This window comes from Saccostrea echinata, unplaced genomic scaffold (assembly GCF_033153115.1).
Source record: "Saccostrea echinata isolate AGI-Se365-2 ecotype Australia unplaced genomic scaffold, CSIRO_AGI_Sech_v1 ptg000030l, whole genome shotgun sequence".
In the NCBI taxonomy this organism is placed as follows: domain Eukaryota; kingdom Metazoa; phylum Mollusca; class Bivalvia; order Ostreida; family Ostreidae; genus Saccostrea; species Saccostrea echinata.
Window position 1 is genome coordinate 20,534,507 of NW_026889779.1, and position 21,031 is coordinate 20,555,537.

Below are 21,031 nucleotides of genomic sequence, written 5' to 3' on the forward strand. Positions count from 1 at the left end.
TTATATTTATAATCGGAGGAAGGGGGTGGGGTGTAAAGGCAACACCTACAGCATTAAAATACAATGTAGAAATGGATCTGTTACGATTTTATGCTATTGCATCTTTTCAGCACAGGATACATGTAGTATATAAATTATAAATGTACACCATACAATCAAAGTTTTATGTGATATGCAATTTTTAAACCTCCTGAAGAGCGTATTTCTTCAATCTAAATGTTTAAATTAACTTTTGCAGGTGGCATTAACAACTCAATTAACAGGTCATTTTTCCTTTCACTAAGCCTAGTCATTTATGATATTTACAGAATACAATAAGAAATTGCATTTCTCTAAATAAGTTCTATGGATTCCAAATCTTTCAGAATCATCTCTTGTCCACTATGACAATAGTTTTGCTGGGGAATCCCTTCAGTTCTACAATAAGGTATACATATTCACTTTCCTTGTCTGGCTCCTATAAAATACAAAAACCAGATACTATAAATGGCCATAATGATTAAACACATGTAATTTCTGTTATTGCATGTTTCTTAATATATATTTATAGTAGTTTGTGTTTTATAGTGATAATCAAATTTTATATTATTTCTAAAATTTGACAATTAGCTACATATATTTAAAATTAACTGGAAATTCTTATGCATAAATTTCCTTTTCCAAATTTAGAAACAAGAAATCTTGCCATTGTATTATATTTTCTTATTTAGCATTGAACTATAAATAGACTGTCGTATCTGCACTTCCTTATCACAAACATGTTTAATGTTTGTAGTTACTGGAACTATTTTCTTAATTTGCACCAATTGATTCTTGCTATAAATAGAAGCAAGGAAATCAAGTATCATAGTTCAATGTCAGATGAGTATAAATAAGTTAGATTTAAATTTAGGATGGAATCCACCTTTAATATAAATACCTGTTTTATTTCAGCATACACTGTCCCTACTTTGTGGGGACTCTGGATATAAAAATTCATTCGCATATGCTTGACACCATTCACCATAAACTCTTCATGGCTGTAAACAGAAAGTAGGAAAAAAATCAAAGATTGAATGAGAATTAATTATAAATACTGGCAACAAATTAAGAACATTTATAATATACATGTATATACTGAGCTGACAAAATAAAGTTCTTGGCTTTTGGCTCAGGAGAACTGAAAAAGGGTTCAGAGTATATAAAACCTCAAAAAGTGTGCTCTGTACAGAAAAAAAGGATAATTTTGATCCAACCCTCACTTTGTGTTATACATGTACTATACATACCTCAAAAGCAATAAAGTTATCCCTTTTTAAATCTCTCTGAAAATTTATTCCTGGATTTATACTGAAAATTTATTGGACATTACAACCTAATAGGCTAAAAAGACAAAAACTTTGCTCTTAGGAAGTAAATATTAACTGCTCTGTTGTAAGCTAAAGGATCCGTTACCTAACATGCTTTCTTCTGCCTCTTCTGTCCGTCATTCCAAATACCTTGATAGGCTCTCCCATAGCATTTATCACCTGAAAGACGGTACTTTGTTATAGACTATTTGAGTCACATGTACATGTATGTACATTCATAGTGGATCTGGCTTGGTCAATTGCCATCTGAAAGCTTCATAACTGACAGACTAAAAGAATCCCCTGTGAGTGTAGAGTCAAGGGTAGAGTCATGAACATGTTCTAATATTTTTTACCCCTTGTGACCACACAATGACATGTATAGTATGCATACTAAATACTACTATAGTAGTAGTAGAGACAGCATGACAGAAATTGATTGTGTTTGTCACATTTTAAAAATACTTTCTTGTTGAGATAAGTAATATTATTGGCATATTAAATAAAGTGTAAAAGGAAGGGGTGAAATAGGATGGACCAGACCAGGATTTCAACCTAGGCCCCCTGAAATGGCCAAGAAATAGACCACCCATAATAAGTCTTAAATGAAACAACAAAACAAAATTGTTTATGTTGGCAGTTGAACACAGCTAGAGATAGAAAGATATTGCTAATCCATAGATCTGATTTACTTTGCAATGCTGTAAGAAATGTCCCAAAAATGGCTACATTTGAATCATTCATTCAATTATGTAGTACATTTGAAAATCTGCTTCATTAAAACAGATGTAAAATCTCTGACATACATGTGCCAGCAAATGTAACCATAACATCCAATATCATAATTACCCACTATCAGTAACACTCACCCTGTCATCTTTGATGCAGATGTCTGCTGCAGCGTTGTATACACTTGTTGCCCCATCTGTACCACACAGCTCCTGGTACAAGTTATAGAAGACATAGCCTAACAAAATGACAGTAAAAATATTTACATTTAAACAATTCATAAATGATTAATCACTTTGTTGAAATACTGTTAATTTTTTCTCTGGATAAGAACTCATTGTTAAGGACATATGCAACGTACATGGACATGTAGTTTACAATGTATCTTCCCCACTGATAATTTTCCAAGATATTTTTAGTTTAAAATCATAGTCCCATCACATGTTCTTAAACAGAAAATCAGCATACATTTCCAGGATTTTGAACAGATATTAAATGATGAAAATCATTGCATTTTTTGAAGGAAAATTAAGGGGAAAAAAGTTTCAGGGGGTATTTCTCCAAAATTTGAATCAGGAAAGGTGTAGAGCATTATGGGACATCATAAAATTGCACAAAGGTCACTCAGTTATTGTATCTATTAAATTATTCAGGGAATATGAAAATAAAGTTCAAAACTATGTTGCATATGTCCTTATAGGATTCTCCACACTTACCAATTACACCAGCTCCAAGAAGGATAACTCCTATATATGTCAAATCTTTCCCTGCCTCAACAACTAAATTCAAAAATATTAAATTTTAAATGAAAAATGACACTCATACATGTACATGACACAACAACATCTGTTCAGTACAACATGGTTATAATTTTTTTTCCTGCAGAGCATTTTGGTGGTTCTTTAAGCATAATAAGAGATGATTGTTTAAGGTAGTATGGGATACCTCCACGTTATGACGTATTTCCGTTTGAAGTATTGTTTTGATTTGCATGAGTGCTTATTATCGGGTCAAAATTTGTAGATACACCGTTGAAAAGAACAATCTGAAGCCTATTTCAATGCAAGTTCTCACAAGTCGGCATTTTAAGTAAAAACAGACAAAAAAATCGCAAGTATATAAATTTACTTATAATTGTACAACGGACATTTAAAAAAGCAAACCCCTGTAAAAGGTAGTTTCAACATTGCTGCTTTTGAACACTTTTAAGCAAAAGCTGTATTTCAATTGTTTGAGTAGCTGTACAGCACCTTGTGTGCGGTGAGGCATGGATAAGTGCGATTACTTCACATTGTGCTGAATTATCACCAATCAATTATCACGTTAACCAGAGCTGGACTTTTTTGTTATTTAATTCAAGAAGTAACTGTTTGGTCACAAATCAGCTAGCTATTGTATATAGTCCCAAAACGTTCAGATGAATGCAATTGCTCTGAACAAGACACCTCCTGGAAAGCGATTGTCCATGCATTGTTTTCAAAACCGCTCAAAGTTGAAAACTACAAAGTGCGATTTTTTTATGGTTGGGAAAAAATGCTCATCATTTCTAGAATAGCACCCAGGTTTTTCAACCCTTGGAAAATAAAGAAGGATAACTCTTCCGCTCGGATCTTTTAATTCAAAAAATTTTAAATGCATTTTATATTTTCCATTTATATATATATTTTCAATTTCTTTATTTCACGTTACTAACATATTAAGATACATTCTTATTGTAGACTTTCATGAATTGTTATCCGTCTGTTTTCAAGAAATAAAGTTTTCCCAGTTTTTTACGCTTATTTTTTGTTGAAAATTAAAAAAATACTAAGACATATTTCTTGTCATTTTTGTTTTTATAAACATTTTATATTAGCAAACGCCTGCCTATAATATTAAGCTTATGAAAAAAGAATTATGCAAGAAAAAAAAATCGTTTTTGTATTTCTCATTAAAATAATAAAAAAATTATTAAAATTACACTTTAATATACTGAAAGGTGGGGGTATTTCAAATCCTTCTAATTTGGGTACATAAATATGTAGGAGAAGTTTCGTTTGGTATCCCATACCACCTTAACAAGATATGATAAAAACAAGCAACAAACATGAAATTTTTTTTTTGGTATATCATATCTATACATACAGGCTTCAAGTGACATAAATATAATTTGTTTTTCTGAACATAGACCTTGAATTAAGAAATGGATTTGTCTGTGACCTTTACAGTGGAGTGAGACACTAATGACTCCATAATTCTGGTGCTGCATTGCAAATGTCTCTTGTTACAGTATTGTGTTCTAGAGCTGTTCGAGTACCTCCATGCTTTAAAATAAGGGATAGCAACTGCATTGGTAATACTGCAATATACAGCAAAAACTTCAGGACACTGCTAACCTTTTATCTTATATTCATACGTTGCTACCCAACAATTTTGTTGTTTGTGTTTTTGCTCTCTCATTCCACAATTCTTTGCACTGTTCATTTTTATGCATTTCCTCTCTCACATTGTGACTCAATCCCTTACTGATTTGCCCTGAAAGGGTTCAAAGTGAGTGCCCCTGACATGCCCTGTGTGAACACTGCAACACGGACATATACACCATATTCCTATCACGTGTACTTGTCATAATCAATGTAACTCTACCAGGTCTGGCACAATCTCTTCATTTAACTATATAGCTTGAAATAGCTATATAGCTTTATTAAGCTATTCAAAATAGCTTGATAAAGATATTTATTAGCAATTTTTCAGAAAAATGTTTTTTGTAAGAAATAGACAAAAAGTCGCAAGTATTTATTAATAACTATTCATATATGTACAACGGGCTATCAAAAGAACAACAGGAATCAAAGATAGTTCTAACACTGCAGCATTTGAATACTTTTAAGCAAAAGATTTCCATTCTTTGAGTAACAGTACACTACCTTGTGTGCATTGAGGCGTGGATAAATATGATTCCTTCTCCATTATTACCAATCAGTTATCTTGTTGACCATATCTGCCTCCTTTATAATTTCTTCGATTCTTCGATATCAATTGCTTTATATAACCCCAAAACTTTTAGAACTTTGAGTACAAAGTCCCTTTAGGAGATGCAATTTGATGAGTGATTTTTACATGCATTATTTTCAGAAGAGTTCAAGGTTGAATATTATCACTGCAGCAAGATGCGACTTTTTGTGAATGCTGAGAAAATAACACATCTAAGAAAAAAGTGTGATAACAAAAATAGCAAAATCAAGCTACTCTGAATAGCTTAATAAAGCTATATAGCTAAATCAAGCTATATAGCTAAAACAAGAGATTGCTATTGCCTTGTTATTTTAGCTCTTTGTTTTGTACGAATAGATAAGATCTTTTCCACAGCTACTTTCACTTCTACATTCATTTTCCCAAATGTCGCTTAAGTACGATCTCTCTGGTTGGTCAAAATTTTAATGAATATTTTTATTAGAAAGGTCGCCAGGAGATGACCCCGAATGGGGTTTCTTCAGCGATCTATGTAAGCGTATCAAAGGATCTGATTTTAATCAGATTGTGGGCTATCAAAACAACATCTGAAATTAAAGACAGTAAGAACTTAGAACATTGCAGCTTTTGAATACTTTTAAGCAAAAGATGAAATTTCCATTATTTGAGTAACTGTACACTACCTTCTGTGCGTTGAGGTGTGGATAAGTATGATTGCTTCTCATTGTACTGAATTACTACCAATTAATTAGTTTCACTTCTGTAACTGAATTTCGAGATACTTCTAAATTCTTGGAGGCAAGCGTTTAATTGGATAATTGAAAGGTCACCAGGAGATGACCCTGAATGGGGTTTCTTCAGATCCTTGTGTAGCGATCTATGTGAGCGGATCAAAGGACTGATTTTAATCAGATTGTGATAGCCCATAGTACATAAAGGAATAGTCAAATGCTTGCAGCTATTTGTCTATCAGGTCCAGTACAATTAGTACATTTAGCTACATAGCTAAAATTACCCACTGTAACTTTATTTCCCTACCACAGGTAGCTTTATTTAGCTATTTCAACGCAACTTTTCACAATTTTGCTTTTTATTTAAAAAAGACAAAAAATGTCTACCAATATTTCAAGGAAAAGATGTATTTCTATTGTTTCAGTAACTGTACACCTCCTTGTGTGCGATGAGTATAATTAATTCACATTGTGTTCATGTTAATCAAAACTGGTTTTCTTTGTTGTACGTTTCACTCAAGAAGTAACTTTTAGGTCACAAATTAACTGTTGTATCAGGGACCTATATACTAACTTAGTATATAGGTCCCTGGTTGTATATAGCCTCAAAACTTTTAGAACTTTGATTGCAATCGTGCAGAAAAAGACACATCTCCAAGAGTGATTTTTTCATGAATTGTTTTCAGATGAGTTAAAAGTTGAAAATTATCACTGCATCAAAATGCAATTTTCTGCACTTTCTAGGAAAAATGCTAATTTAAAAAATAAGTTTCATTTAGTAGCGAAATAAAGCTACTTCAGGTAGGTAAATAAAGCTATGTAGGTAATTCAAGCTACGTAGCTAAATCTAGTGATTGTACCAGATCTGTCTATTTCTTACAAAAACAATTATGTGAAAAACAACATATAAATAAATTTATCAAACTATTTTGAATAGCTTGATCAAGCTATATAGCTTTTTAAAGATATATAGCTATTGCTGCTAAATTAAGAGATTGTGCTGGACCTGGTCATTTTAAAAGGAAAGCTTAGCATAAAAAAGGTTGCATGTCAACATAATTATCCAGCATGTCGATAAAATTTCTTGCATGCTAACATATTAATTTTATAGCATATGACTACAATCTGCTCCAAATTTACCTTTCTGTCCTACTGATAAGCCTTCATATGGACTTTTTCTTTTGACGTCCAACTCGGTACCGGTACTTTTCTCTGAATTTTCTTTGCTTGATTTCTCTTTATTTTGGGTTGAATAACATTTCAAAATATTTCTTTTACAATTTAAAATGTCAACACATAATAGCCTTCCAGATATAAACACTGTCTTTGAAACACTGCAGTGTGTTAAAGTTTTCAAAATCCTCAATGAATGCATGTTGGAGGTGACTGTTAAAGTGAAACCGAAAGTAGGTTTGCAGAAGAAAGTTTCGATTTCGCAACAGGAATTTTTCGCTCTTACTGCGTTAGGCATATCGTACTTATTTGAATAAAATAGTGATACTTGTAAATTATCCTGATAACTGTTTGGATAAAATATCCAATTAGCATAAATTTTACTCAATTTTGATACGCGAACATTATCAGGGCAATGGTTATGGAAATGGAAAAAATTGAAAATGAGATCGCGTAGGCCTATATGTGTATTCAACCGGAAAACATTTTACTTAGCAAGATGGCGGACAAAGCTGACAAGTTTGAAGCATTGGAACAACAATTGGAGTTGTTTATCGAAAATACAAGACAACTGGGGATCATTGTCAGCGATTTTCAACCACAAGGACAAAATGTCCTCAATCAGAAACTGTAAGTTTGATCACGAATGAGACGCTACTTGAAGTAGCATAATTTAACAGGTTGGGCACAATTCCCAAATAGACAGCTGGACAGGTCCAGTACAACCTCTTGATTTAGCTATATAGCTTTATTAAGCTATTTAGAATAGCTTGATTTAGCTCTTTTACCACACTTTTTCTTAAATGTGTTATTTTTTCAGCATGTACATTGTACAAAAAGTCGCACCTGACCATGGTACAGTGATAGTATTCAACCTTAAACAATGCATTTAAAAACTGCTCAAATTGCGTCTCCTAAAGAAACTTTGTACTCAAAGTCTTAAAAGTTTTTGGGACTTTATATAGCAATTGATTTGTAACTATACAGTTACTTCTTGAATGAAATTATAAAGGAGGTCTATTATGGTCAACAAGATAATTGATTGGTAATAATTCAGCACAATGTGAATCAATCATACTTATAAAGAAATAAGGTATCATTTTTAAACATCTATTGGGCTATAAATACGGGTTGGTCACGAGATCAAATTCCATAAAGCCCGAAGGGCTTTATGGTCAATTTGATCTCGTACCAACCCGTATTTATAGCCCGATAGATGTTTTAAAATGATACCTTATTGCTTATATTTACATTTGTGACTTATTCATATTTTATATTTGCCTGATTATAATCTTTAACGCGTGAAACGTTTTATTTTTCAAACCCAACAGCACTTATTTGATCCACTGATTGCGCGTCGACCCTTTATGACGTCACTGAGAAATTACGTCGAACGTTTATGACGCGAGGAACCTGTGTTTATACGGATATAGATACGCGTTGCTTTCAATAGTGTTATGCAAAAGAAAACATTTGCAAATGTAAATATTTTCCTATGTAGCTCGTAACATGAGCTTTGATTGGTTGATAAAAAGCAAATAACATGACGTCACGATGCATTGTAGGGCGTAGTAAATCTTCTTGATAGCTTGAAACACAGTTGATTTATTTGTTTTTATTTACTTCAATATTGGGTACATAGGAAATAAATTTGTTATCCAGGTCCAATCAAGGGTGTACGGTACAGGGACTTACCCCAGGTTGTATTCCATACACCCTTCGCCCTTTGGCCTCAGGGTGTATGGAACAAAACCTGGGGTAAATCCCCGTACACCCTTGACTGGACCTAGATTGCTTGTTTTCTTTATAAAGAAGAGTAAGTGCAAGGATATTATCACATTGTAAGTATTGAAGAGTTAACTTACTATATGTATGCATAAAACTGTCGTGTTTATAGCTGCGTTTCACTGAAATACAGTAAAGAAATATTGCTTTTATGTAGACTTCTTACAGAAACCTGTGTTAAAAATGTGAATACCTTATGTGCTCGTTAAGTCCTACAATAACACAGAAGTATTTGTTCAACATATGTTATACATTTGTGAAAATGCCCAACATTTGGAGCCAGGCACATTATGGGAAGAAGAAGAATTTATAGTATTTACATGTATATTAAGACACTGTGAAATGATTTTCTTGTATCAATTTTGTTCCTGCTTGCAGCAGTGAGAGACTGATAATTTGGGTCAAAGGTTTGTCAAATGTTTATCATTCATTAGCATCATTGGAATCTTGAATTTCTATATTATATTGCTAATAAGAAGAGTTAATATTTTGACAGTGCGACCATTAGGGAGAGCGCAGATACCTATTCAGTGTTAATTTAGATCCGCCTCTTCAAACCGCACACTGACACTGACATTTGGAACGTCTAGACCCTGATATCATGACAATAATATTAATTGCATTTCCAAAGCAAAGTCTGAACAGTGCATTTTTTAACAAAAGAGCATTTAATCTACTACTGTATAAGCAGAATTTTTAGAGAGGATTCAATTTTAGCATTTTTAGTGAGGGGTTTGAGATTGCTAAATGGGGCTGTCACGGTTCCAAATTTTTCGGGTCGGGTCGGTTCTGTAAATTTTCGGTTCGGTTTCGGGTTTTTCGGTTCAGTTATTTACATCTATTTTACAATTTCATGAATTTAACTTGAAAAATCTTTATTTGTTACATTAAATTTACATTGAAAACAAGTCTTAACCATGCGAGCATCTAGACATCGGTGTGTAGAACTACTTGGCCTACTATTAGCCACAACCTGACCATTCCTGCTCGTTTTGATAATTATCTAATACTTCCGTGACAAGTGTTTTGTCATGGAATGAAGCAGATTTCAGTTGTGATGTTTATTTATCACTGTTATCGTCATCATTCCTTTGATTTCGACGCCATTTTTTGTATTGAACAGACTCTAATATGTGTAACGGGAGAGGAGAAAAATGCAGCGGACCAGACCGGGATTCGAACCCGGGCCCCCTGAATCTCCAGTCAGGTGCTTTACCAACTGAGCTATCTGGCCACCGGCGATCGAACCCATCTGACCGCCACATTCCTCCCTCCTTAAAGGTCTTTGGCCCCCCAAAGACTCCAACCCAGGCTCATCCCTGGCAGGCATCTCACCTGTCATTTCCAGGGCATGGCACGGCACCAAATGTAACGGGAGAGGAGAAAAATGCAGCGGACCAGACCGGGATTCAAACCCGGGCCCCCTGAATCTCCAGTCAGGTGCTTTACCAACTGAGCGATCGAACCCGTCTGACCGCCACATATGTAAACCAGACCCAAACCGAAATCTGGAAAAATGGAACCGAACAACTTGGACCGTGGTTCTCGGTTATTTCGGGTACTTGTGACAGCCCTATTGCTAAAATTGAAGATAGCTAACAGTTTAACCCGTATTCGTTGTAATAGCTATCTTTATTGAGATTATAAAATCGCTAAATTACTTCCTGCTAGAAATGTGTATCAATATTTTTTGGATAAATCACTAAATTATCGTCTCACCAAAAATTCCGCTTATACAATATTTCTCTGCAATATCCATTAATCAAGTTGAGTTTATTTTTTGATGAACTTTTGTTGCTACTGAGAGTAGGTTGTTTGCAGCAAGATGCAATTCGCAAAGGATTATGGGTCCAGAGGTTACTGTGGAAAAAAAATTATTTGGATCAATAAGCAAAGTCTGAAATTTTTCTTTGCCTAGGCTTTGTTGTTAGAGCTTGCAGTGCGAGAAATACTTTGTGCCACTCGCTGCGCTTGCCATTATATACGATGTCCCACAGACAGACCAAAAAAATATTCCAGCAAATCTTCAATCTCAGGGGCTTGGGGGTCGAATAAAAAAAACCTAAAAATTGTTCAATTTTTTCATATGCTGAGAGCAGGCCCCTTAATATGATGTCTGCATGTGAAACTTGTGGTATATGATTCATTTCATTTTGATTTCTTTTGCATTTTTCAGACACACAATGGTCACTGGTTTGCAAGAGATAGACAAATTAAAGACCCAGATGGTAGACATCCAGGTCCCTTTGGAAGTGTTTGAGTATGTAGTTTTGTATACAGTAAAACTCATTTAATATGAACACTGATAAAGCAAATTTACAGATAGAAGTGAAGGTTTTTGAGTCCTGAGCAAAATCTTTATAATTCCTTGTAAAATTTTTTGATTATAATGAGGTCTGAAAAAACGAATTCATGGACATAGTGAGTTGACTGTGTGTCCCGCAGAGATTGAAAATAACAAAATTTACAACTTCAATTACAACAATTTTTAAAGGTTTCAAAATATAAAACGTTAAATTGACAAGTATCTTTATTTGAATTTTATCAAACAAAAAATTTTGATCACGTAGGTAAGTCTTTATTTAATACTTCCCTGTACATGTACATATTCTTCAGTTCATTGAAAATATTCTATTCGACCTTTCAAGAGAAGCATTCATATTTCTGATTTTTTTATTTTATTTTATTTTTTTTTTTTTTGTATAATTTGATATCATTTTACAATATAAAAGAAATATAATTTTGAAAATTTGTAGTTCTTTTTCAAGTGATTTAACTGAAGTTAAGAATTTCTCAAAAATTGGACAACTGCCAAACTGCAGGAATATCCTATTATATAGTATGACCTTAAGGAGGTTCGATCCTGAGCTTTTGAGCAGATTTTGGTCTGGACTTTTATTTATAGAATTATGCATCATTTTTAAGTTCAAACATTAAATCTGGATTCTACAATGCAAATTAAACTATATCCAATGAAAAAACTGCAATTAAATTCCATTCAAATAGGATTAAGTCAGGGACTATATTTTGTGGCAGAAGGTTTTATAGGAGAAAATGATCAATTTTTCCCTTTTGAAATATATACAGTACTGTTAAGTTTAGATTCCTATTTTTCCATGCTGGTTGCACACGGAGCTGTTTTTTGCAGTGAAATGTTTTATGCTGGTTCTGAAATATCTATTAAATTATTTCTTATTAATTCTTTCATTATATTGTGACAAATATAGTAAATATATTCTGAAAGTCCAGGAAAAAATTTAGCCAATTTTAACATAAAATTAACACTTTTTTAGTGATATCTAAAAATTTACATCATAGACCCCCACTTTTGTTTTTCTTTTCTGAATATATAAGATAACTTTGATCAATCTGCCTAAATTCAGCAAAAGTTTAAGACTTTAAAATAATTTTCTTGCTTGTTAAATTTTTAATGCCAGAAAAATCACAGTTTTTGAGTGCAGAAAGGTCAAATAATTGATTATGCGAAGCAATTTGAAACTTTTTCTTAGTCACAATTTTAAAGTGTCTTTTTTCAAATATACTAATAGTTTATTTTGTCTCATGATTTATTTGGATAAAATCATTGGAAGGAAAACATCAAAGATTTGATTTTTGATTAAGAAACAAATTTCAGTGCAAAAAGGTCATATTAAATGTACTGTAGCGCCAAAAGAAGCATATTGACCCCCATTTTTTGTTTTGATTTTTAATTAAGCTATGTGTGTAGAAACTAAAAATTTACTTGACAAAAAAAGTTTAAGACTTTAAACTGTTAAATATCAGGATCCAACCTCGTTAAAGTAGTCTTCAGGTTAGATGCCTGTGTTTGTTAGTACTTAGCATTTATATGGTAACAAGATGCATCACACTGTCTTTCAAATTTTTAGACATGTCTTTTTGTTTCCATAGCTACATAGACCAAGGGAAGAATCCAAATTTGTACACCAAAGATTGTTTGGAGAAAGCACTTGCCAAAAATGAACAAGTGAAAGGAAAGATTGATAACTTTAAGGTGGATAATGCTCTTGAATTACAATGTTGAATCTCTGTTTGCTAGAAAATTAGACAATACAGCTTAAGATGTGGGGATAAATTAAACTACTTATTTATGTTTTATTAGTCCCCTACCGGTGAAACCGGAGGGGCTATAGGTTTCTTCTGAGTCTGTCCGTCAGTCTGTCTGTCTGTCTGTCTGTCCATCTGTCCCTCTGTCTGTCTGTCAGTCTGTCCCACTTGGTTTTCCGCACTTTTCTTCTAAACGCTTGCAGATATTGAGCTGATTTTTGGTATGTAAGTGTATCTTGATGATTTACAGATCAAGTTTGCATTTCGTTCCGCTTCATTGATTTTTGACGGAATTACGGCCTTTTCAATTTTTAAGGGTTTTCCGCAATTTTCTTCTAAACGCTTTCAGATATTGAGCTGATTTTTGGTATGTGACTTTACCTTGATTAGTTATAGATCAAGTTTGCATTTCGTCCCGCTTCATTGATTTTTGACGGAATTATGGCATTTTCAATTCTTAACGGGAACCAGATTACACTTGCCGGTAGGGGACTAGTATTGCTAATGCAATACTCTCAGAATGCTTGTTTCAGTTTTATTTTGCATTTTGATATCTACGAAGCATGCTAAATATATGATAATATTGAACAGTTTATATATAAAACTTGGCTGGAAGTTTGTAATGCTTTTTTTATTGTTCCAGAAATTCAAAGCTGCCTTACTAGTGGAGCTGGATAAAGTTTTCCCACATGAAATCAACAACTACCGAGCCATGAGGGGGGACGACAAGCCAGCATAATCTCCCCTGTACAGAAATGTATAAACCTTCACATTGCTGTGTTCACAAGTGGTTCTAAAAATGTGCATTAAAACTCATGTTGTAGTTAACTGATATCCTCTGTTGTCAGAACGATGCATTGTAGTCCAACTGACCGAAGGGGAGACTTGTCTTTTATTGTATAAAAATAAATTTAAATTGTTTACTTGTCTTCAGAGTAGGTTTATTATTGAGTGGAAATCAGAAATTGGCTATACAGTGAAACTTGGTTAAATTATTATGTCTTTAATCCTTGAAGAAGAATGCAGTGTTAAAGATTAGTTGTAATGAATTATTGGTTAAAAGGAAGCAAAAAGTATTTTGTAATGTCAGTCTTATGGCATGAGTGGATTTTTTTTATTGTTTATATAAAGTTAAAAACCAGACACTTTTTGGTGACTTAACAAATTCATTTTGTTGAACATTTTTCATGTATTGCTTACAGCCTCATAAAGAACAAAATATACCCATTTTATTTGCAGTTATATCAAAACTGCATAGTAGGTTGTGATATGCATTGAGCTAAAGGAACCTTTTCATGACAGAATTTCAAGCACTTCATATGGTTAGAAGTGATAGAAAAACTTCATTGATGAATAAGAGGCCCATAAACCTAAAAGTGTCACGTGGGTGCTGCTGAGGAATTTTTTTTGTGAGCCACTCTGTGAATAAGTGTATAATTAGGAAGGGGTAAGGGTGAACACAATGAGAAAGATAAACTTATTTGAGTGTGGATTAGGGTAGAGTGGAGGAGTTCTTCACAATAGCAAAAAGATAATGGTTAATTAAACATTAATTGCAAATCGAAAAAGTGGGAACCTGGTCATTTACACTGTCTTACCATCATATTTTCAATACTTTTTCCACATACTTCAAAAAACGGGGGGATTGGACGGGCCCACATGCCAATACTATGGGTTCTTTTACTTATTTCTAAGTAAATTTTGAGAGCCCTTGGTTCAAAAACAGTGATTTAGACAAATATGAATTTAAAGAATATGAGTATATTATCATCCTGCCCTTTGAAGTGATTTTTAAAAAGTCCCTTATAATTCAGTATTAAGAATTGACACCTCATTTCTACCATTCTTTTCATTTCTTCCCTTCATAAAGCTATTGGTGCATATTGACAGTTTCTAGCCTTGTATATGCTGATACGTAGGCATTATACTAGCATCCAAAGAATTTATAAATTGTGTAAGTTGAGAAACAAAGTGACTATGTTGTTAAAAGATCGTTATACCTGTACAGTACATAAAGATTGTGTTAAAAGATAAGAATACACCACGTTTTGAATTTGCCCCCTGATAACGAGAGCAAAAGGGGCGAAAATATAACCATGATAACAGCGGCGAAAACTTTTCAAAATTATTCTGGCATTGAAAGTAAATGTATCTATGCATGTACACAATGAAATATATATTACAGTGGGTTATCGCTATGTGTTTCATAGAGGGATGACAGGGGCCAACAAACACTTGCCAATTTCTCTCAACACATTCATACTATTATATATATTTACATTCACTGTAATTTTCTATGTGAAATCCTTTGGAAATCTATAATATTCAACCCTGTATAACACACTGGAAGCCTTGTTACTATGCGGTAAAATACACAATAGAAACTACATGTATACACTAGAAACACCAGAATGTATATTGCTTTGGCTCAATTTAATTAAAAACAAATACCTTATTACAATGTTGTAAAAATATAACAATTGTACATTTATAATAAATTTGTCATTTTTCTCCCCTTGCAATGTTTATTTGCATTTTCCACATAATACAGTTCTGAAAGGCGCTAACGCGCGGTTTTCGAATTGTCTACACGGCCAGGTGCTGTTAAATACGACCGAAAACATCCAAAAATAAGAGTTCAGTATGTGTTAAATAGCACGCAGATACGTACATGTATATACTACACATTTATTAAATGGGTTCGAGGGCAACATGCGTTCTGTCGGACCCAAGAACCAAACTGTTTCCCCTTGGCCTTAGGGCGAAGGCAACAGTTTGGGTCGGAGTATTCGGCAAAACACATTTGCCAAAGAACACGGTCTATGAATACTTTGTTAAACTTTTTCTTAGTTTATGAAATAGCTTGCTCTGGCTTCCATGTTTACAACAAAAATGACAATAATTTGATGTAAAGAACTACGCACGCTAACTCCAGATTCCCACCTACATTTTACACCCATTTAAATCAATACTAATGGCAATTTGGTCGTAAAATCTTTGTTGAATGCAAGGAAGAGTTCAATGGTAATTGATTAATAATTTTTATACCAGTGTTAAATAGTTAATTACTCTTAATTCCAGCTCTTTTTATAACGGGGGTAGACGATGTTTTCCATTGAAATCAGGCTTGAAAGCATCAGCATATTTTAAAATATTCTTGGATATGGATAAATGTTCTTTAAATCTTTCCTTATGTTTTACGCATAGGCCCTATAAAATTTAACATATGTAATTGATAAAATACAACGTTAAAGTTGTAAAACCCTTCGAAATTGGTGAAAAAATGAGCATTTTTGTCGTTTTTTGTCTGTAAACATATGTCCCCCCCCCCCCCCCCCGTGAAACACAAAAAGCTTTGGTATGAATTTGTGAAATATCAATCCATATTACCCGTAAAAAGGAATTTTTGTGTTTCACGGGGGGGGGGGGGGGGAGATGTTTTAAAAATATTTTCCGTTTTCCGATGATTTCTATAGTGAAAAACTCAAGTTTTACTCAAATTATAGAGTTATCTCTCTTTGTTTTCCCAAATAAGTAATGTTTTATGAAAATTCATATAAATATCTATATAAATATGAAAAATCATTTAAATATGTTAACTTTTGAAAATTGACTTGGAGATCGGCGGGAGAACAATACTATCGTTCGCAGTTCTTTCGTTAGCCGCACTGGGGATTTAAACTCGGTCAATTCCGCAACTGTCACACCAACGAAGTGCAAAGAATCTGTTTGCTTTTATGTTAACACTTTTTTCAAAATGCCACACCCTCCATAGGAGCTGGTCTTCCGGATTGTTAAATTTAAAATAAATTAATAAAATTTTGAATCTACTTTGAATACACTTAAAAAGTAGTTACAATAAAGATTCTGACACTTTCAGACAAGAAAAACCATGCATGTTAAAAAAACGTACCACATCTATATACAGAGTTTATGTATATAGGTTGTGGTACGTTTTTTTTTTTAGAAAAAATATCAGGGGAAATTTTATACAGATTGCATTTTAATGACGCTCCATTTCATGAGATATATCATACAATTATTGCTATTTTTTTAGTCAATACGATGATTTAGCCACCTGAGGAGAACAATATTCACCTCGCCCTTTGGGCTCGGTGAATACTGTACTCCTCAGGTGGCTAAATCATCGTTGGGCTTGGTGAATATTGTACTCCTCGGGTGGCTAAATCATCGTATTGACTAAAAAAAAAACCCAAAAACAGCAATAATTGTTTTATTATATGATTCATTGCGATTAAATGATTCTCATTAAGCAATCCGTGCTATCTTACTTTTTACATTTTCTGAAGTCCTATACATGTAGCCATATGCAATGAGAGAAACTTGGATAAAACAGAGACAGATAAAATAAACAATCAGTTGTTCTTAAATCCATTTTAAGTAGAAAAAAATGTCAGACACGTATATAGGATCGACTTTTTTAAAAAGGGGTATCACATGAAAAAAAGACGACCTACCTGAAAAAAAACCCTTGATAAGCCCCCCTCCCCCAAAGTGGAGATATCTTCCAAATCCAATTTTTATTTTTGGGGGGTGGTGGAGGAGGGTGTTAAGGTACGTTTACCGGGGGCACCAGCCCTTCATCGAACATTTTATACTACATAAGAAAAAAAATACGTTCATAAAAAAGTGTGGGGATGTGGGCAGGTCCCCTGCAACCCTCCTCCCTCTCCCCTCCACACCCACTCCTCAACCCAGATTCTATGTTCCTGAATGATATGTTCACCTGAATTGAAGTCAAGTGCAAGTGAAATAACTTTCCAAAACTATTTGCATCACTTTGAAATTTCCCAATCTATTTTTAATCCAATGTGGAAAAATATTCAACTGGAAGGTCACATGGAGGTGAATATAATGTAGTTTTTTTTAAACATTGTTGGATCTTAGCCAGTCAGAGAGATGGGAATCATTCAATCATATAATAACATAAATTATTACTCAAAAGTATTGACTTATCTCTTGGTATAGATCTATTGTCACATGATCAAGGGCAGACGAATGATAAACCTTCGATACAGATTATTCCAAGACGATACCATAATTTGGATGTACTGGTTATCTTTAATCCAGCTCAAGGTAACTGAATGATAAGCAAGAACTATGCATGCGCAGATTTTTATTCTAAAGTTCCACTGTGATCTGGAATAAAGCCTTTTCACAGTACTGAAAAATGATAAAGTGTAATTTCCACAGTTCACATACTTTATAACTTGAAAAGTACAGCCACAATACATATCAGCTTATTTGCTGACCAGGGTCACTTCGAGAAATCTCTATCTCAGTTCAAGAAAATTTAGCAAATTGTGTTTGCATGCGGTTGTTTGGAATCTTAAAAAGTTCCTTGCAATATGTTGGTAAAAGAAACAAGGATATTTGAAAACATATGGAACAATCAGAGCCATTGCTGTACAATGTAGGTTATGGATATATAATGTAGATTTATCTCGGACAGGGGTCTGACTATTACATTACAATGTAGGTTATGGATATACAATGTAGATTTATCTTGGACAGGGGTCTGACTATTACATTACAATGTAGGTTATGGATATACAATGTAGATTTATCTTGGACAGGGGTCTGACTATTACATTACAATGTACATTTATCACGGACTAGGTATGGGTTTAACTATATTACATAACAATGAAAAATCTATCTTAGAATCTACCTAATGCATTGCAAAGTTACTTAGATTTATCCAGTCATGTTATAGATTTTACTTTTGGGTTACATTGTAAATTTATATTTATCTTGAACAGGCTATGGATCTATCTGCAATGAAGATGTATCTTGTACAGGTTTCTTACTATTGTACGAGTATTACAATAATTGTATTTCTCACAGTGATCTAACTATTGTATATAACAATGTCGATTTATCTTGAAGAGGGATCAAACTAGTTAGGACTGGATTTATTTATTACAATGTATATTTCATCTGGAATGGATTTTACTGTTGTATTTCAATGTGAAGTTTTAAGCAGCAAAGAGAAACAATTCTTTGGAGACGCTTTACAATGGATATCACTGAGAAACCTTATTACGATTCAGTGATCTTTGAAAGACTCCAAAAGTCCGTTTCTTTGTAATAGGGAGCTCATAATAATTTTGAACAGAAATATCATATACTGCATTACAAAATAGATATATCCAGGACATGTTTCTAAAGTATCGATTTATTTTATTACATCGAGAATTTTGAGTTATCTTGGAAAGGTTATAGATCTACAGATGTATACATTTATGTTGGATAGAGATCTTACTATTAAATTACAATATAAATTTCATATTTGACTGGTTTTACTATTACAATACGATGTAGAGATTTATCTTGGAGAGGGATCAAACTATTTTGTAGATTTAGGACGGGATTTACTAGTATTTGTTTCGTTACAATGTATATTTTATCTAGGAGAGATTCTAATGTTGTAAAGCAATGTGAAGTTTTTATACAACAATCAAAGAAACAATTATTTACAGACATTTTTACCCAAATGGAGATCATTGAAATACCTTTTTGCGATAAAAGGTTTTCTGACAGACATGAAAAGTCCGTTTCCGTGTAATGGGGAGTTCACAATGCAATACTCCAAACCAGAAGTACAAATCAAATACGTCTTTCAGAGTTTGGACTTTAAACATTATGTTATGTTACAGTCATGAAGAGTCAATTCTAACTAATGGATTTTACAAAATGGCCTTTATAAATGAGTTACATACGGTAAAAATAATGCCAATGATGTTTTTTTTTTCGTAACAATTTTTCAGATGTTCCTTCATTCCATGGCCCTACCCTTACTTCTGATTCAGTTTTTGGCCATCAGTAATGGAGATTATATGAGCGAGATAATACACTCTGCCAACCTTCTTGCACAGTGTGATGGACATTGTGGTGAGGAACTGGGACACTGTATTGAGAGGGATGCTAAATCACACAACTATCTGCATCACGAGTCATGCTACCTCGTTTACAATCAGTGCCTACAGTACTGTCAAGGAGTCACCACAACACAAAAAATGGTCACTGATGCCCCCACAACTACTGATACCTTGACCAGTAGCACGGTTAAACAAGTAACCACACAACCCCCCAAATCTACTCGTACTACAGCACCTAGTCCAGTGGTCACCGATGCCCCTGCTTCTCGACCAACAACTTATGATGTAATTACTGATAGCACAACAACCCTACAAACAATAAAACACCACAAAACAAGTAAACCAACAATACACACCTGGGTTACTCTGCCAACCGGATCTCCAAGACACTGAATAATACAAAACCTAACTCTCAATGCAGAAGAAAAAAGTTCTACCTTGTTTAATAAAGATACATGGCAATATGACTTATTTGAGTTATTTCAGTATCATGTAATGATATTAAGGTGAACTATAACATGCTTATCTATAACTCTGCATGGGCACTGGAATCGTCGCAAACCACGGCCAAAATGTACGATTCTCTCCCATTCTGGAAGAGAGCTATATGCGGACTCCGGACCTTGGCTTGAGACGACGGGTCATTGGATCTGTTGTAAAAAAAATCATCGACAAAATCATGATGTCCAATGATTACTTCTGGACTTCTCAACTAATTTAGAAGGGACTAGCTAGTTATTATATTTATCCAGGATAACGTAATGTCATGCACTTATAAGCACCATTCACCTGCCTTTAGTTTGGTTTATTATTAGTCCCCTACCGGTGAAACCGGAGGGGACTATAGGTTTCCTCTGAGTCTGTCCGTCCGTCTGTCTGTCCGTCTGTCTGTCTGTCTGTCCCTCTGTCTGTCTGTCAGTCTGTCCCACTTGGTTTTCCGCACTTTTTTCCTAAACACTTGCAGATATTGAGCTGATTTTTGGTATGTGAGTGTATCTTCATGAGTTACAGATCAAGTTTGCATTTCGTTCCGCTTCATTGATTTTTGACTGAATTACGGTCTTTTCAATTTTTAGGGGTTTTCCGCAATTTTCTTCTAAACGCTTGCAGATATTGAGCTGATTTTTGATATGTGGCTTTACCTTGATTAGTTATAGATCAAGTTTGCATTTCGTCCCGCTTCATTGATTTTTGACGGAATTATGGCATTTTCAATTCTTAACGGGAACCAGATTACACTTGCCGGTAGGGGACTAGTATTGCTAATGCAATACTCTCAGAATGCTTGTTTAAAACACGCAATATGTGCCAATTAATGATTTTCATAATTTATTTATAAATTTAAATATTTATAAATATAAATTTG

The 21,031-nt window shown here is 33.7% G+C and overlaps 2 protein-coding genes across 2 annotated transcripts; one reads left to right on the plus strand and one right to left on the minus strand.

Moving 5' to 3' along the window:
* Positions 1-72: 72 nt before the first annotated feature.
* LOC133196527 (mitochondrial import inner membrane translocase subunit Tim21-like) lies at positions 73-7,165 on the minus strand. The gene is made up of 6 exons (XM_061332400.1): positions 6,881-7,165; positions 2,774-2,836; positions 2,198-2,295; positions 1,435-1,508; positions 920-1,019; positions 73-457 (listed from the first exon to the last, which is right to left on the minus strand). The coding sequence occupies exons 1-6, from the start codon at positions 7,113-7,115 to the stop codon at positions 368-370; spliced, it is 660 nt and encodes a 219-aa protein (XP_061188384.1). The 5' UTR covers positions 7,116-7,165; the 3' UTR covers positions 73-367.
* A 233-nt stretch (positions 7,166-7,398) lies between these two features.
* Positions 7,399-13,690, plus strand: LOC133196528 (mediator of RNA polymerase II transcription subunit 10-like). Its single transcript, XM_061332401.1, has 4 exons — positions 7,399-7,543; positions 10,875-10,958; positions 12,608-12,710; positions 13,407-13,690. The coding sequence occupies exons 1-4, from the start codon at positions 7,413-7,415 to the stop codon at positions 13,500-13,502; spliced, it is 414 nt and encodes a 137-aa protein (XP_061188385.1). The 5' UTR covers positions 7,399-7,412; the 3' UTR covers positions 13,503-13,690.
* Positions 13,691-21,031: the final 7,341 nt, after the last annotated feature.

Excerpts from the sequence above, each read along its gene's own strand:
- LOC133196527 (XM_061332400.1), bottom strand. The coding sequence starts at position 7,115 with ATGCATTCATTGAGGATTTTGAAAACTTTAACACACTGCAGTGTTTCA. Across the intron at positions 2,837-6,880 it reads CTTATCAGTAGGACAGAAAG|TTGTTGAGGCAGGGAAAGAT; the intron begins GTAAATTTGGAG and ends TTTTGAATTTAG. Across the intron at positions 458-919 it reads TGTATGCTGAAATAAAACAG|GAGCCAGACAAGGAAAGTGA; the intron begins GTATTTATATTA and ends TGTATTTTATAG.
- LOC133196528 (XM_061332401.1), top strand. The coding sequence starts at position 7,413 with ATGGCGGACAAAGCTGACAAGTTTGAAGCATTGGAACAACAATTGGAG. Across the intron at positions 7,544-10,874 it reads AATGTCCTCAATCAGAAACT|ACACACAATGGTCACTGGTT; the intron begins GTAAGTTTGATC and ends TGCATTTTTCAG. Across the intron at positions 12,711-13,406 it reads GAAAGATTGATAACTTTAAG|AAATTCAAAGCTGCCTTACT; the intron begins GTGGATAATGCT and ends TTATTGTTCCAG.